The sequence below is a fragment of the Amblyomma americanum genome, chromosome 2, assembly GCF_052857255.1.
Source record: "Amblyomma americanum isolate KBUSLIRL-KWMA chromosome 2, ASM5285725v1, whole genome shotgun sequence".
NCBI lineage: Eukaryota > Metazoa > Arthropoda > Arachnida > Ixodida > Ixodidae > Amblyomma > Amblyomma americanum.
Window position 1 is genome coordinate 14,552,167 of NC_135498.1, and position 17,646 is coordinate 14,569,812.

At 43.5% G+C, this 17,646-nt stretch overlaps 1 protein-coding gene across 1 annotated transcript in view; it reads right to left on the bottom strand.

Moving 5' to 3' along the window:
- Positions 1-787: 787 nt before the first annotated feature.
- Positions 788-17,646, bottom strand: part of LOC144120623 (pleckstrin homology domain-containing family M member 2-like) — a 29,157-nt gene continuing 12,298 nt past the window's right edge. The window contains exons 8-16 of the mRNA XM_077653220.1: positions 17,344-17,502; positions 15,885-15,970; positions 14,488-14,626; positions 12,229-12,407; positions 10,890-10,955; positions 9,378-9,552; positions 7,451-7,597; positions 7,246-7,365; positions 788-5,846 (exon numbers count right to left, since the gene is read on the bottom strand). Of these exons, the coding sequence (XP_077509346.1) occupies positions 5,730-5,846; positions 7,246-7,365; positions 7,451-7,597; positions 9,378-9,552; positions 10,890-10,955; positions 12,229-12,407; positions 14,488-14,626; positions 15,885-15,970; positions 17,344-17,502 (1,188 nt within the window). The 3' untranslated portion in view covers positions 788-5,729. The remainder of the gene's footprint in view (positions 5,847-7,245; positions 7,366-7,450; positions 7,598-9,377; positions 9,553-10,889; positions 10,956-12,228; positions 12,408-14,487; positions 14,627-15,884; positions 15,971-17,343; positions 17,503-17,646) is intronic.

Genomic DNA, 17,646 nt, shown 5'->3' on the forward strand with positions numbered 1-17,646 from the left:
CCTAAAGCTCTGCCCTACGAACCACCTTTGTTGTTGTTTGCGTCATAAAAGAGCGCATACCCACAAGGGGGACTGGCCATAACCGGGCGGTGACTACCTGTATTGCAAATTGCATGCGGCAAACATGGGATGATCTAAAGAATTTGGGCAACTCAGCTTTCATGACAGAGGTGATTGAGGATGGTAAGGGGGTCATTTGTGCTTTTTTTTTTCTTCTTCCCTAATAGATTTTTCTTATATTTTCTCTTGGGCGTTGGCCGCTTTTCTTTTATTTTCAATTGGTTTTGCCTGCGATAACTTCTGGTTTGGTGCAGACTTCCTCTCGTATTTATTCTTTTATTTTTTTTATGCATTTATTGATAGTTTTACAATAAAGGGAGGATATCGGGATGCTCGGAAGTCTGAGCAGCAACTAAATGCCAATCTAACTTCCAGTGTTCATACGACATGCCTCTCACCACACCAAACGAGCTCGATATTTGATGGGTCCATTTCTCAGGTAGTCCAACAGACAGTCAAATTACTCGTTAACACAAAGCATTGTCTATGATGACAGAGGAGCCAAGCCTAATTTGCTCAGTCATGCATTGTATACCTAAAGAACCAGATCCTTGTGCAAGTGCATGGGAAGTATATTCTGCACTCATTTTCTCAAAATCTGGGACTACACCCCCCCCCCCCCCCCCCCCCCCCCAATGATAAAAAATTTGAAAAATGCCATTTGAGAAACACTGCTGCATTGAATGTCTTCAGCTGAGCAGTCCCCTCAGGAAGTGAATGGCTACACTGCAGCAAAGACGGGTCCTTTATTATTGCATCTTGCATTTGCACAATCTGGCATAAAATAATTCATGTTACACAGGAACTGCCAAACAGTGATGCCAACACAAGCAACGTGAAAAAGTGCACAGCAAAAAGTACTGCTTGCTTGCATGGCGCCCGGCACTGCAGATCATCCAAAGCTTTCATCAACAGAACAACAGGCATATAATAATGTGCAGCTGTACCACAGCTGCTGCTTCCAGGTAAAAAGTGAAGACCACTGCTGGAAAACACATAAATAGAAAACGATGTTGTCTAGGCAGTTATACTGGCGCCAATACGAAGGTAATAATCGCTGCATTAAGCCAACACTAATTACTGGCTGTATCACAGCAGTTGACTTGGAATGAGGAAAATGTTTCAAGATTTGAGCTGGTGCACGTCAAAGAAACGGAGCAAAGCAAAACGATGCTATCTGGTCAGCTCTAGAAAATAAAGATTTACTGTAAAAAAAATTTTTTCTAATCACCTGACTGAAGAAAGAAACATATACATCTGAAAGAGGAAGTTCAACTTCACCTAGCCGCACTGCCTCAAAACGCAAGCACAGTGCTCCAACCAGCAAGCTTAAGGAGGGCCAACAATTTTGTAGATGAGAAAAGGCAAGTGGTGTGCTGTTCAGACTAACATGGATCATCTTTGGCTGGCCACAAATGGGCAGAAAAAAAGTGGCATCAACATCTATCCACATGTGCATGCACTGCTTAGTAAACGTCACTCGCTGCAACATTTAACAGATCCACCAGAGGAGCTAGCTTGTCCCTGCCAGTCTGGTAGTATACCAGTGCTAGCAAGCACTAGAGCTCGACGTGATAAAAGTGATATTACAACACTATGTACAGGCCGCGGCCAGAATAATACGGAGCACAGGAATGGTTGCAGAACTGCGGAGAACTGCTTATACGCGCTACCTAGCATGAGCGTCGGGAACTATGCGTTTCGGCACGCACAGAGGGGAGCTGGGGCACGGACCCACTTTTTTGACGCAGGCCTATCGGCATCACTGCTTAATGCATAGTCTGCACGCCTGCAGCAAAGGATAAGCTTAAAGCTTCTTGGCGCAACACAGCTTGGCGCTCGGCGCGCGACATCGACGATAAACTCAGCACGCTTGAGAAGGAAAGCATCACCTGGTGGAATTGCTCGGAACAGCTCAGAATCTTTCGAGCAGAGATAACGCCATGGTTGAAGCAAAGAGCGGGGCTCGGTGGCGGGTACTCTTGCTGCTCGTGGAGAGCTAAGTGTTTCTGTCGTTGATAGGTGGCGCTTAGATGCAGTTTCTCCTTGATGCGTCGCCTGTTGCGTGCTCCGTATTATTCTGGCCGCGCCTGTACGCACATCTTCCTTTGTGACACAACCTAGTACGTTGCATTTGCCACAAGGCATGCACATTAGGAACATGCACTTGCTTCTTTAGCATCCCTTTTCTATTTTATCGGGTGCAGTTTGCTCACAGACAACAGCAGAAATACTTCACACAGTGGATTACTGACTTCAGCAATGAGATGGAAAGTAAGGTCTTTGGTAAAATCCAGGCAAAAAGAAAGCCTGCCTTTAAAGCTCCCTTTAGGATGTGCCAATGAGGCATAAAACTTGCAGCCTGCTACTCACTGTCTACAACAGTAAGCAGACAATAAAACAGCGAGCCTGTGTTCATGCCACAGGCCAGCACCAGCTATTTCCGCCCCATGCCTTAGATTCTTTGAAAGTACTATACTTAGGCAGCGCCTAAAAACACAGGACAATTCTCACACTTCTAACAAACCCTAGTGCATTGGCACATATCTCTAGATAAAGCATTCAAAAAAAAGCAACTGGCATTCCAACATAAGATAAAATCACTTCCATATTTCACGGGAAGTTTTGCTTACATGTGAATAAAAGATAATAAGAACTGAGGACAGTACAAAATGTCACAGATGCACAACAAAAGAAGCCTATAACACAACTTACGAGGGGATGCCAATAAGTATGGAGTCTTACCCAAATAAAAAAATTGAGCTCTAAAGCTGTAAATTGCTCGATGAACTTCTGTTTTTCTGTATTCAACGGAGCAAAACTCAACTAGCTTTGATTTTAACTTTTTTTTTTCCCCCTCAAAAGTGAACGTGGCAAAAACTCCAAACACGTTCAGTATGGAAGAGCACAGGACCATAATCATGTCCTTGTTTCTCCAAGGGAAAGATGCAAAGCAGCTATGCAACAAACGTTACATTTTAACATGGGCCATTTCAGTGTTGAGAGTGAGAAACCCAGTGGAAGGCCTGTCTCCGTCCTGTCGTCTACAAATGTGAAAAGACATCCATGACAATATCATTGAGGACTGCCGAATATTAGCCAAAAGTACTGCCACATATATGGGGATATCACGCGAGAAGTTGGTACCATTATCCACGACGACTTGGAATGAAAAAGTTTACATACAAGTGAATCCCGAAACTTTTGACAACAGAAAAGAAGAGACAGGTGGAGACAAGTGGCTGTTTTGAAGCATTTTGCAACAAATGAGTCGGACTTCATGGACAAACTGGTAACCGGTGATAAGATAAGGAACTAATGTTTTGATCCAGAGACAAAGGAACAGTAAGGAATGGAGGTGCAGTGGTTCCCTCAGGCCAAAGAAGTTCTGTGTGCAAAGATCAGTGAAGAAGCAAATGGCAACAATTTTTTAAGATAAGGAGCTACCTCCCAAAGGACCCAACCATCAGTGTAACATACCCCTGTACATTACTGCAAAGCTGAGGCAAAATATTAAGAAAAAACTCTCCAAAGGTGTCATTCTGTTGCATGGTAATGCTCAGTTACACCATGCAGGTGCCAGTACTACAAAAATGACCTTCTTGGGCTTTCAATCGATGCCTCATCCACCCTTTTCACCCAATCTTGCTCCGTCTGACTACCATCTGTTCCGCAATCTCAAAAAACATCTCAAGGAACAGTGGTGCGGGAGTGCTTTGGACGCAACTAATGCTGCAAATGAGTAGCCTGACCAGCAGTTGGAAGAATTATATTTGCAGGGACTTAAAAAAAAAAGATGCAGGAGAGATGTCGCAAGTGCACTGACATCGTGAGGGAACATGTAGAATAGTGTGACAGTTTAAGCTTCCTAGCTGCACTTTCTCTGGGTAAGGCTAAATACTTATCAGCAACTCCTCATATTGCTCAAACACAAAACACTGCCCAGAGGCTACATTACATGGCTTAAGGTGCAATAAAAAAAAAGACAGTGAAAATGCAATGATGGCTTTTGTGAGAAGAGCACACGCAACGACTACAATGAAATATGAATCATATAGTACTTGCCCCAAAATTGTACATAAGACTATGCAACAAGAACAAATTGGTACACTTTAGCATAGACTAGGACTTCAAATAAACAACCAACATGGCTTTGTCATTTCTGCTGCCAAACCTCAGAACAATTTTCCTAGATCTAAACGAATGTATTGTAGTCTTGACACTTAACAAGGACAGGCAGACAACACACCTAGAACACATACAAGAACTTCGTTGTGCAACCAAAAGAACTAAACTGCAGAGGATAATGATAATGCAGTATGATTCGTGACAGTAGCAGCATTTACGATAATGTTCTACTACGATATCAAGCTAGGTTAATATTACAAGTCTGAAATGATTGCAGGAAAGCTCAGAGCTTGCAAGTCTAGAACAACTCAGTTTCCTTAGCCTATCAGTCAACTTTACACACCAACATCAAGCCAGGTCTTGCCAAGAAGAAAAATAACAAAGAAGGAGGTTGTACATACATCACACTTCCAACATATTTTACATGTGTACTGATCACAGCATTTAAACACTTGACAACAGAACTTGACAGGACTGATGCATTACATTTACTTGCATCAGGCACTCACTTCATATGTCTTCGTTTGTGACTTCCATTAGCTGCATACGCACCTGGTAAGTCTAGTTTACTAACCTCATAAAGATCAGTGCCCTGGCAAAATAGTCACTAATAATGATTGCACATGAACTTTGATGTATTTAGCCAATGCATTCATGATGTGCTTTCACAGGACAGAAAAAGATACACAGTAACTGCTAAGTAGAGGAGACCAGGCATTGCATAACTCGCCACTTAATCAGTCACAATGTGCATTAGTTTGCATGCTTTTCCTCATCAAATATCATCACGCACCAACTGGCCCAAAAGTTAGTCGACCTGCTGCACCCTGCACGAGTGCGTAGATCACAACATTGCCTTACAAGAACTATGGAAGGGCAGGACTGCACTAGGCAACCACCAGGAACCATAATTGTTGTTGCCACCCATTTTATCACAGCCAAGCAACACACGGGACTTTGCAAAAGATAAGGCCACTGTGCACCTAGCCCAAAAGCACTACAGCTGTCGACAACAGTTCCGCAGGGCACAGAGATGTGATCAAACGTAAGAAAGGCTGGAAGTAGTTGACACTTTTCAGCGGATACTTCCTCAAGATAATACAATGAATAACGATCCTCTTCTACTAAGCCCTGCTGGTAACCACAAGCAGCTGCACATTGAATACACACATAGAGTTTGCTGTTTTGATCAACTTGTATCAAGTAAACAATTTTAGCAATTCGATATTTCTAGCAGCACTAACGTCTGAAATAACTACTTGTTTCGGCCACAAAAACCAACGTATGCAGCAGGGCAGCAATGAAGTATTTCACATGCAAGTTTACACAAGAGAAATGAGTGTTTACAAAACGAACAATTATTTTCACTGCAGAGATCAGGATTCTAAATCAATGAAAGGGGTACCTTTGTGTGCGCACATGCATTATAACAGACACCCATATTGCACTGCACACTGCACTAATGCTCCTTCGAGATGAAACACAACATTACAAAGAAACCTCTGTGATCAAGCTTCCGTGTGACCTGAAGAGCAACCACTTCAACTGTCAAGGCAAAATGCTTTGGAGTGAGTTAGCCTGGCTTCAAGCTGAGAGGCCCGTTCCAAGCAGTGTTTCTTCAGGGTGCCATTGGCCAATGGTGCAATTTCAAGCGGGACCTAAGCAGGTGACAAAAACACAAACTGTGAAATGACAGGAAAAAGATAGGATAACATATTTCCAAAAGCTCAGTGTCATGCAGCCATAGGAGCACACTTCCAGAAGTGTGCAGAAAGCCAGGCTAAACAAATAGTACTGGAAGTAATAAAAGAAGATGCTAGTACAAAACAGAAGACTCCCAACAAACCTGAAGGGAGCATGAAAATTTGTTTGTCTCATTAGAAGTTTGTCTCATCATAAGCACCACAAAATAGGATATATGACCATGCTAGTTGTGTCATAATATCTGTTACATGGGAAGAATGAATAAAATTACCTTGCAGTGATAAGGTAATGGCAAAGAGCATTATACTAGGTGTCCCAGGTACCGTAAACCTAACATTAAAAACAAGCCGAGGCAAGATAAGCGGAGACAACCTCAAACATGTTGTCGACCACTGTATGTAATTTTCCTCAGAGTATTTTGTTTTCTTTTTCAATTAAAGAATTGAATGAATTTTAAAAATTAACTTTTTAACAATTACTGTATTTACTCGATTTCAATGTGCCCTCAATCGTAATGCACATCGGATTTTCATGCTACAATAAAGAAATACGCACATGAGGCCGCCAGACTGCCACTTGCCTCTGTACATAAGTACTCCTTATTTTAAAGCGTTAGCATTTCTAAGCTCGCTCCCTCGCGCCCTCTTCGGCATCCATGCGGACCTTGGCAGCGCGCCAAGATGCTGCTTTCGAAGCATCATGGCGCGTTTATCTTTTGAAGGGAGCTCTGGCAGAGATGGCATGCTCGGCAAACTTTTCAGAGTGCCAAGACACTTGTGCGCCCTGGATGAGAGCATCGGTGGCATTTGTGCACTCAGTGGAGGGCTGTGTGCTTTGAAAGATTCCGCAAGCAAGGGCGACTTTTTTTTCTTTTTTTTTTCTCCTGGCATCCTAGTGAACTCGGCACGGCATGGAACGGCACGTCTTTGCAACTGATGCTACACCAAGTTGCCTCAAGTCCAGGTCAACGCCTTGCTGATCGGACACGTCAGGTGTTTGCAAGGACTCTCAGTATCCAAGACTGCCACAGGTGACATCGACGCATGTGCAAGTACCAAGTTGCCATATTTGTGATGCCTATTTTTTGGGACACTTCCATGCTAAAGTGTGCGAGGCTACCTAGAAACGTACTTTCCTGTATGCCTTCCATGTAGGAACGTTGCACAGACTTTCTAGAGGGTTGACTTTTTTTTCAGTCTATTGGCCTAATATCTATTAAATAATAGGCGCTCAATGCAATGTCAAGGTATGAGGTAGTGTGACCAAGCTGGTATCGTGTTGGCAACTTGCAACGCACATATAATAAGGCTCCTTTCTCTTTCTTGCACGTAAAACTAGCCAAGTCACACAAACCTTGAACATTTCTTGCCACAAAGTGGACACGATGCCCAAGAACTCATTCTTCTCTTCCTCGGTGGCAAACCAGAAGATCCAGTTGTAGGCACAACTATCGGCCTCACCACCATCAAACTCCTGCATGCAGAAAAAACAGAGTTGCACAAAGATGTTGAGAAAAAGAAAAACTGAACAAAAAAACAATAAAGAAAAGGCAGCCCACCATAACACAGAAGTTGTCTTCACTCCGCACTGCACTCAGATCGATGACCACTCCGACACCCAAGACCCTTGACCCTTCGACTAGGGTGAGCACAAGGTCACCCACCAACACCAGGCAGCAGGCCACCAGACCACCCATGGATCCAGACTGTGAGAGAAATAACAGCACATCTTTCACCAGCTAACAAACTTGCATCACTAGCGTGCGTTACACAAGGTACAATCTTACAAATGGTTAAAGCACTCAAGAAGTACAAGGTTGATTTATCAAAATAAAGAGAGAAGGACAAATCACAAAGGCACTATGCGCCTCACTATGCATTAATACTGGCGTGTGGTCAGAGCAGTTAAAACAATCTATAGAAACCAGCACTTTAAAGAACTAACATTGCAAATCCAACTTGCATAATAACTACCAAAGATTTTGCATGTTTTGGTCAAAGGTTTACTATCTTTTTAAATGTTTCAGTTAATTCAGTTGGAAATGTCTTCTGGTCAAAAGCTACCTACACAGCTTTTGCAAAGAAAGTTGCATGTAGAAAATAGCCAACCCATCTTCTTTTAACCAAAAATTTCACATCAGTAAAAACTGCCAGCCTCTCCCAGCAGCAACAGCACATCTAAGGCATCAAGTGCCTTCTCCCTGTGTCACCAACACCCTTTGCAGAAGCAGCAGAACTTAGCCTGGCATCACAACATACTGCATTACCTCACATACAGGTCTACCTGAATGCTTCAAAGTCGTGCTATCCAAACGTGGGGTTGACCAATACGTGAATCCCGGCCAGAGCGTGACGCAAATTCACTTACAAATGCCGAAAAAGAAGAGAGAAAATGACACCGGGGGCTTCTGCTGAAAGCCTTGCCTTTAAGGTGCCTTTCAGCCTTCACAAAGCACGGCAGTTGCTAGCACCGGTGAAGCGTAAAGGCAGCACACACCTCATCGTTTTCAACAGAGACGTGCAAGACTCCCAGATCTGGATGATAAGCAGATAAGCATGAAGTGATACCACACTGACTGTGGCCTTGTGATCAAAACGAAACTTCTCCCAGCTGCTCAGCCACGCAGCGAGTCCTACCACCTGAACGTCGATGGGCATTCTCGGCAGCACATAAGCACGCTATCATGAATGCGCTGAGAGAACTGCTCGGGAGCATAAAAGTTTTATGTAGCCGAAATGTGCAGCAGATACTGGTGAAAGCAGCGAGAGCACCCTTTAGAATGTAGAAACAATGCCAAACTTGCCGTGCTCCTATGGAGGACAGCTGCCATTTACATACATCAGTGACACTATGCACGTTGAATGTGTCACCTGGACTCTAGTAGAACGATATGACTGCATTTATGCCTTGCATGTTCCACAATGCATTTGCCCGAATGATGTGTCGAAGTTGTGCTTGGTATGCAAGCGAATTGAGATACATTGTGCCAGTCGATACCCAATGTTGGCAATTTGGGCTTCAGTTGATCCACCTACACAACAACGTATACCCATTTCTGTGGATCCCAAAGTTCGAGATCGACCTAAGCGGCGTATCGACCAATATGCGAGTAAACATGCTGACTGCTGGCACCCAGTGCCACTGCTCCAGCTAAAAGAACATCAATGATGACTTGCACACACTCAACATTATACGGTGACAAATCCACCTCCACATGCTCTTGCATGAAAAGCAGGTTCCTGATGTCAAGCCAACTGCCTACAGCAGGAATGTTGCACATTTTCTGCACAATGACTTAACAAACCCTGATAAAGCTGCAGCCAGTGACTGGTATGCACTCTCCTTTTTTTGGGGGGGGGGGGTCAAGGCACACAGAAATGCTTAAACAACCATTTCAAAGACTGCAACGAAGGCTTCAATGCAGAGCCTTCAACACACAGTTTGAAGGAAACGAGCAATGGCAGCATTCCACGCTTAAAACACACCGCATGGTAGGAGGCCTGCCCTGCCTCTGAGAGGGCGTTGACCCAGCGCTGCATCTCTGCTTCATTGGAAGCTGCCAGCTGAAGGCAGGCACCGCCAGAGGGAGCCAGGTTCAGCTGCAGGGCGTGCGGGCGGCCCACATTTGACACGACCTGGCAAGAACCACACTGGACGCCGCTAAACGGGAAAGAGAAAAAAGTGCCTCCAGATTCTGTTGTGTCAAATAGAAGCACTAGCAATACTATGCATGTATACAGTAAAACCCCTTCATAGTAAAGTGACTTGGACAACCAGCAAAAATGTTTACTATATCAGGGTCTTTACTATATCAGTTGTTGTTTGACGGCATGGCTATGAGGATGCTCTCTGGTTATTCATTGGCTACTTTATTAATAAACACTCACAAATACCTTCCATCCTGCTCTTGTTGTCCCTTTATGTGATAATTATTTGAGTTATCGCATTTCATGTTATCACTTTTTCGATTCTGTTTATGTCTTGACGAACTATCGCATTTGCACAAATCCAATGTGGCTACGAAAAAAACTCGAGTTTGATTTCATGTGAAAACAAAAGTTTAGTATAACCATGGCATCATTTTCAGCAGCCTTAGAGTAGTTTAAGAGGCAACAGTCATACGCGCGGCACTGTCGAGGCGCGGTGATACCACTCACGCAGTGCCGCCAGCCGCCCGTTTCTTGCCACCGCTTCCCTGTTGTTCGCGCTTCCGTTCTGCGGATGTGCGCCCTTTTCTTCCCTTCGCTCCATTTTTACTGTATTTCCTTTTTAAGCGACCCTCGCCTCCTTCCTTCTGCGTTCATAACCCGCTTTACTTTTTTTTTTTTTTTCGTGCGCACCGCGCGCTTTGCCTCACGGCCCCAAGGCGCTAAGAAGTTGGCTTCTCCTAAAGCTTCCGAGCTTGGTGGTGAAGCTATCTCAAAGAGCGCCGTTTCATCGTCCTTGGTATGGATTTACCTCCGAATATCGGCCTCGCGCGTGCCGCGTTGTCATCAATCCGCGGGAGGTACGTTGCCACGGCTAGACCCTCTTTACTATAGCCGTTTTAGTCGAAATAAATCTTTACTGTAATCGAACAAAAAAATGTACAGTCGTCTATGGGAGCTGAAGTGGGGCCGCAGCTTCACTTTACTATGTCCGAGTTTTTACTATATCCGAATTTACTGTAGCGGGGTTCTACTGTATATTATAACCTACCGAGTTCTCATAATCACTACCGCGAATGTTTAATGGTGCAGGAAAACATGGAACTGAACTCTATGCTCAAAATAATAAAAGCTGCCACTATATTTTCTACAAAGAGAATTTACTTTTTTTTACTGAAATTATTTCCCTGTTTGATGCCCTATATATGTGTATTGTGAAAAAAATAAACGTCATTCTACCCGTTACAGCTTTTTTTCTTCTTATTTTTCATGTTGGATGCTATATGGTCTTTAACTGATGCTGACAGGGACTTCTTCCCTGCCACACTATAGCACGCAACTTATTCTCACCTGATGAGATAGGTGGCGCTCGGTATGGTATCTCCTTGGTTTGAAAACCTATACAGGACTCCAGCCCTGCAGCAAAAAAAAAAAATATGGAAGCAGACAGGGTGCTTAAAAGATTAAGAGTTTTGTATGCCAGCAAACCAGAAAAGCTAAAGCTACAGGAAACATGATCAATGTCACTCCCAATGTTGTCACGAAAAAAGCCATCAACTCTTTCGTGTATTCTAAGGATAAATAATAGCAACAGCTTTACCGGATAGGGTTCTCATCTGCCAGAACGTAAATGCAAGCCTTTAGATATTGCATTTTATGCCAGTGATAACAACAACATCATAAACCAATGCTACACACACCAACTTTCGTGTGGAGCACCATCCCTCATGTGAACACTCAGCTGTCGCTTTGGAACTTCAAAAATGGAAGGGACACATAAGCTTCGCCTAAGGGTATGACGAGATGGCGTGAATGAGTTAATGCCCATATATGGGGAAATGGTCCTTCTCGGCTTCACATTTATAGGTCCCTGGGACCCTGGGAGTCCTCATACCACTCCTGGCCAGTGGTGCAGCAGTTAAAGGAACCATGGAATGATTTCGATGCGTATATTCTAGTGCAACAGATCTGTAGAGGTGGTCTTTCTGGGTATTTGAATCAAATTTCAAAGCTCTGTGTGGACCCCATAATTTAGAAATATTTTTAAAAAATCGCTGCTCGCAGTAGCTCACAACCGATTAGGGCGAAACCTCAATGTCGGCACGTCCCCTGCCTGGATGATGTCAGTGCGCAGCCTTGGGTCACCGACCTCAGTCTAATCGGTTGGGAGCTACTGCGAGCAGCCATTTTTAAAAAAGATTTGTACATTATAGGGTCCACGCAGAGCTTTGAAATTTGATTCGAATACACAAAAAGACCACCTCAACAGATCTGTTGCACTAGAATATGACCATCAAAGTCATTTCAGGGTCCATTTAAGTGATGCGCCATTGCCCTGCAAAGGAAGATGCTGCCACCTGTGGGGCTTGTGCGACCCAGGTTGCTCATCCCAAGCAACCTCTCACAACCAATCACTAATTTAACTGCCACCTCCCACGGTGGTCAGTTTTCTCCCAATCTGGTGGGCAGGTTGTGATGACACTACAACGTCACATTACCTAGGTGGCCCACCTAGGTTGCTTCTCCAGGGATTTTTCACTCACAGCGCCGACAGCGGATTTTCTGCAGAGCAGGAGCCGCAACGCTAACGCATTAAAATTGCAGCTACAAAACAAAGAGCCCCAGCTCCGAAAGCTCACGATAAACTTTGATCCGGCGTGCAACCACACCACAGGCCAAGGCCACCTACCGCAACAGGAAGTAGCCGGGCTGCCAGTGCTTCTTTCTCTCCCGCCTGGTGTCCCCCTCGAGGAACCTCCACATGAGGGGACCGCCGACACTCGGCCCGCATGAGTATTCGCCCGGCAGGGCCTCGATGCACTTCTCCCAGTGCACCAGGCGGTAGTCCTTGACCACCAGCCCATCGACCTGATGTCACAGCAGTGCGCAAGAATTAAGGGCCATGCAAATAGAAGCTCAATTAGCACGGTCATATTTACCAGCTCTATTATCTTACTGAGAGCAGCTACAATTTCCACCTATGCAGCCACACTGTGAGTGACATGGAGCAAAAAAATGCTTATCATTCAAGGTTTTGATGCCTGTTAGAGAGTCCCAGTTGTAACTGAAGTTAGTGGGAAACCGTCAATTGAGGGGCGCCTCAAAACCAGGCTATAAAATTGGCCATTAAAAATCAATAAGTGAAAACTTTTCTCTTCTTGCTCTACCACTATTTCATCAACTTTTGTGCAACAGAAAAATTATCTATATGTGACCCCGAAGCTTTTGCTTGAAGTGCAGTGCCAGCATTCTGGCTGAAAGCTTTACCTTGTACATACATCAAGAAAAATACTCAACAGTTTAAATCTGTGACTGTTCGTAACCACTCCAAACATCCTGTAAAACTGTTTTTCGAAATTATAACATTTTTTATAACGTAACAAAAATCTATGCTGCTTTACAAACAGCACAAACTGAAAAGCAGCATTAGGCACACCCAAAAAAGAAAAAATATTTTCGGACAAGACCTCAAGCCAAAAAGGATAATCTGATACAACACAATAATGGGTACTAAGTTAACTAAGAAAACTGGAAGAGCCCCTAAAGAAAAATTAAAAGCCCCAAACGTTCTCCGCAACACAGCAAATCTGCAGTACACAAGATGTTTTCTACTTTTCGTAGCAATGAGCTGCACCCATTGTGCAAAAGGCTCAAGCTCCTGAATCAAAGCGTACTAATGCACTTCGAAAAAAAGCGAGATTTTACTATCACAGCAATAACAGTGACAAGTGGCAAAAATGCCGGCATTATATTGTGAAGACAAAAAAATGTTCTCTGCGAGGTGAAGCTTCTGCAAGTGACGCCTCCACCACCAGAGGAACCATCCACCAGCCACTTCCCACCCACTGACGCCTTCTATCCACCTCCCCACCCCACCCCACCTCCACTCTCCAGAAGCACCACAGACCAAATTCTACCCTCCACAAGTTCCACCTACCGCCGAACCACCTACCTCCACCAACTAGATGCCCATGCAGCAGTAGAAAGGGCGAAATCGAAATCAAAGATGCCATGGGAAAGCCAGCTACCCCCCAGATGCACCACCCACTAGCCACATCCCCACCCCACCCTTGACCCCCCTTCCCACTCATCCAGTAAAAGCATTAAAATATAATCATCAAAGGTAAATCCAACCGAGTTTTCTCACATCAGGTTTGGTGACCGCCCCGTCAGTTTTTTCACCTTAGCCAGTTTCACTACCCCTTCCCAGTTATGCAGCACTGATAGCTGTATTTTGGCATGGTAGACATTTCTGGGGTGCTTAACCACCTTAAAAATTATCTAATGAACATATCACTTCAGCAAGCGACAATGGTATTCAGAATTCCTTGGTAATAAAATATGCGAACTTTTCACGCTTTCTTGGGATGAGGATGTGACGTCTAAAATGTTTCGCCGATTGCCCGAAAGAGGGTCTCCTCCTCAAGCCTACATCGCACCAGCACACATAGATAACATGATCGCAGTAGCACATAATCATTGGTTAACATGTGCGCAACACGGTAATGCTCCATTCTCAATGGTGAGAAGATTATCATTTAACCTAAGTGTTGTGATATTATCAGGGCTTCCGTTACAACAGACATGTTGCTGCTTCTACTACTATACTATTACTACTAGTACTACTACTACTACTAGTGACTACTATGACAGCAAAACTGCTGTAAGCCCTGGAAAACCTCCCGGGTACAGGTAATGCTACAAAAACAGCCAAGCGCTTTAACACAATAAAGTGTCATTACCTCATCTGTCACCATGTTTCACAATCACGACAGCAACGTCGTGAGGCTTTATCAAACAAAAAAGGGTAAAAAGCAGTGTCGTAACTACAAAACATTTCTCTTTTTGAGGAACCACGCAAAGAAATGAGGGAAATACCAAGAAAGCACTGTAACAATGAAAAAATATGCGATGAGCAAAGAAACCACCTCAATCCTTTGTTTCTCACCTCTCGAGCCTTCAACTCACGGGCCAGAAGCTTCTTCATGGCATCTAGCTGTTCAGAGCAGTGACTCACAATAGATGGAAGGCATCTTATTCCTCTGTGAGTTCTCCGAATGGCTAGATCCAGACTAGAGAGAATGTTTCTGTGAAAACAAAAAAATGCGGCAATAAAAAACAAGAAACTTGGGCCCAAAACAAAACAGCTTCAGCAAACAGTAATTCTTGCAATGACCTCAAGGCAGCTGTTGATGAATAAATAGCATCGAATGGGTAAGCCAGTATCCTTTTTAAAATCTGAAATTTTATTTCATATCATCCGGGTTTTTCGGTTATCCCGCACAGCAAAAAAAAAGGGGGGGGAGAGACCCAGGCAAAAAGTTTTGTTGCTGGAATGCGCTGCCTTTATTGGAGGGACTTTGCTATTACCATATACTGCCACATAAAAGTCTACCCCACAACTCATAGCTCTTGCTAGCCAAAAATGAGTTGACTGCAAACAGAACTGAATGCATACACTGCCTCCCCCCCCCCCCCCCAACACCCCTTCGTCCTGCCGCCTCACTTAGTTTTGTAGTTTCCCATGGGATGGCAATGCGATGCATACACAACTCAAAGCAGCAAACATTTAACGATGCGATTAGAAGAACAGCAGTCTGAAGACAATACAGATCAAAAGCGAAAAAGCGGCACTCCACTCCCCTTTCCACACCCGTGCGTGGCCCAAATGAGTAGCGGAAAACTAGCTTCAGATACCGGCGCAATGCTGGCCTCAGATTATCAGAACTTTGCCCTCACACTGCTTATCGCTCGTCACAAGAAGAGACCACCAGTGCGAAAGAAAAATTAGACAACAAACAATTGAAATATTCTTTAGTGGAACTGATTTGCATACGAATGAACTTTTTTCATGCCTGGAGCCCCATGTGTCCTGACAGGAACAGGTGCCAGCACAGGGCAAGCAGAGCGCAGCATGTCCACAACTACCTTAGACATCATTTCTGCGTCACTGCTTGGCAAAGACAACTAATCCCAGAGGAGGGAATATACCAAGGTAATAACAATAAATGGCTTTCCAGGACTATGTCAAATTCTTGGCCTGTAGCATCACACGCTTAAATTAGCCTACTAAAGATGGCCCACAGTTAACTAGGCAGAAATCCCTCCTACCACAAAAAGGCACAGTTTAAGAAAAGTAAATTTTCTTTATTACAAGAGGTCAATGATGCTTCTGCCCCATGCATGGTTTCTAGCTTCCTTTGATTTTGAAAAGTATTCATTTACTAGATGCTGGTATGCTCCCCTCTGCCCCCTTTGCATGTAGAGAAGTTCAAACCGTGCCTTAAAAATTACAAGCATAAACATGCCAAAAACACCACCGCATGCAGAGCACTCTTTACGTACCTTGTAAGCTCTGCATAACCAGTGGCCACATCTATCTTCTGCTCAGAGCTAAATGTCAGGGAGAAACCCTGGTAGTTTACCCAGACCTAGAGACACATGAAATTATAGAGCACATTAATTTTTCTGAGTCAAACACACACAAAAATATTGCAAAGCAAAATACAGAAATAGTGGACATGGACAATGCATCTGCATAAAAAACCGTGAGCTTTGCCTGGCACTGTACACAGCCTGCCAACCAATACCACCACACCTACATTGGTACCCCATTCCCAAATTTCAAGATATGATTCAAGATTGAATGGGTGTAAACACTACAGAAATATTATAGCGCAAAAATGCCATTTAGAAAACTGTCAAGCATATATATGCATAATTAAAACTAGTGTAACCACTCCTTAGTAGTAGTGTGAACTACTACTATGGAGTATTCCACATGCATAAGTTTTTTTAGCATAGATTTCATATAAATCTGTGTTATACAGTGTCATGCCCCAGGAGCAATCATGTGGATTTAGCCCTCCATATTTCCTTGTATCCATCATGTATACAACATATGCGCATAATACTGGAATGAAACATTCAGAATCATCCTTACTAGCCATCTTTGCAGTACCATAATTAAGCATGCAGTGATAACCACTACAGCAATAACAATCCATCAACAAATGCATGCTATGTAGCCCAACACTAGCAAATCACCATGACACAGAGCAGAAAGCAGCAACATTGGTAGCATCAGCTATCAATATCACATCTCTCCTGACTTCTTAACTTCAGGGATGATATCGATGCAGTTACCATAATACAGCCCATGTACAAGCACAAAATTTGAACACAAAATTTGCAATATGTGAAAAAATTAGTCTATGCACCTGGAGCCAATCACTAATAAGCGCCAGCCAACATTATGATATTTGCAAGCTTTCGCAGGTCCTACCACATCCAAATGCATTAACAGCTTCCATAAATGCTGTACTCTACCTACTATGGTATTCAAACCTGCAGAGTTCTGTAAAGAAGCACTTCATGGCTCCATATCTTGCTAAATCAACGTAACTCCAACAATATGAGCAGTGCCATTACAATTAAACTAAACACACTAATAAAAGTAGGTACGCTAGCTTACAGGCATGTATTAGCCACTTAAATACCTTCATTTTCTGCAAAAGTAAAATAATTAATTAAATAAAAATTAATAAAACATTCCAGCCGTTGTGCTAACACAGCATTTGTCCTTTAAGCAAGTTAATCAGTTAGAAAATCGGTAAGTGCTGGTAACAAGCACATAAGCGCATGAAACAAGATTTTAATTAAAAGCTGGCCAGAAATCCAACAGAAATGAAACACTGCTTGAACACATTACAAGAATGACCAGTGAAGTGCTACTGTAGTACCCCAGTGTTTCACAATGAATGAATGAAAAAGCTGGTAAGTCTCGTGGGAAAAAGCCACGCACCGTGACAACTTTTACTTCACTGAGGCGCGCTGAGAACTCCTTGATGAATTGGTTCACCTCCACCCCTGGTCGAAGCATGTACAGAAAATGGTTGGTCATCAGGATGTAAACGGCCTCAAGCTTTCCTCTCCCATCGAAGCACTTCCATGCCAAGAACATCTGCACATACATACACAGCAGACAGCAATGAGAGACAATGAAAGCTATGTGAATAAAATGAATAAAAACCCTTATACATGTTATGTATAACATGTGAAGATGATGCGATGTTTCTGCGAAGATGAAACAGACTCCTTTAAAATA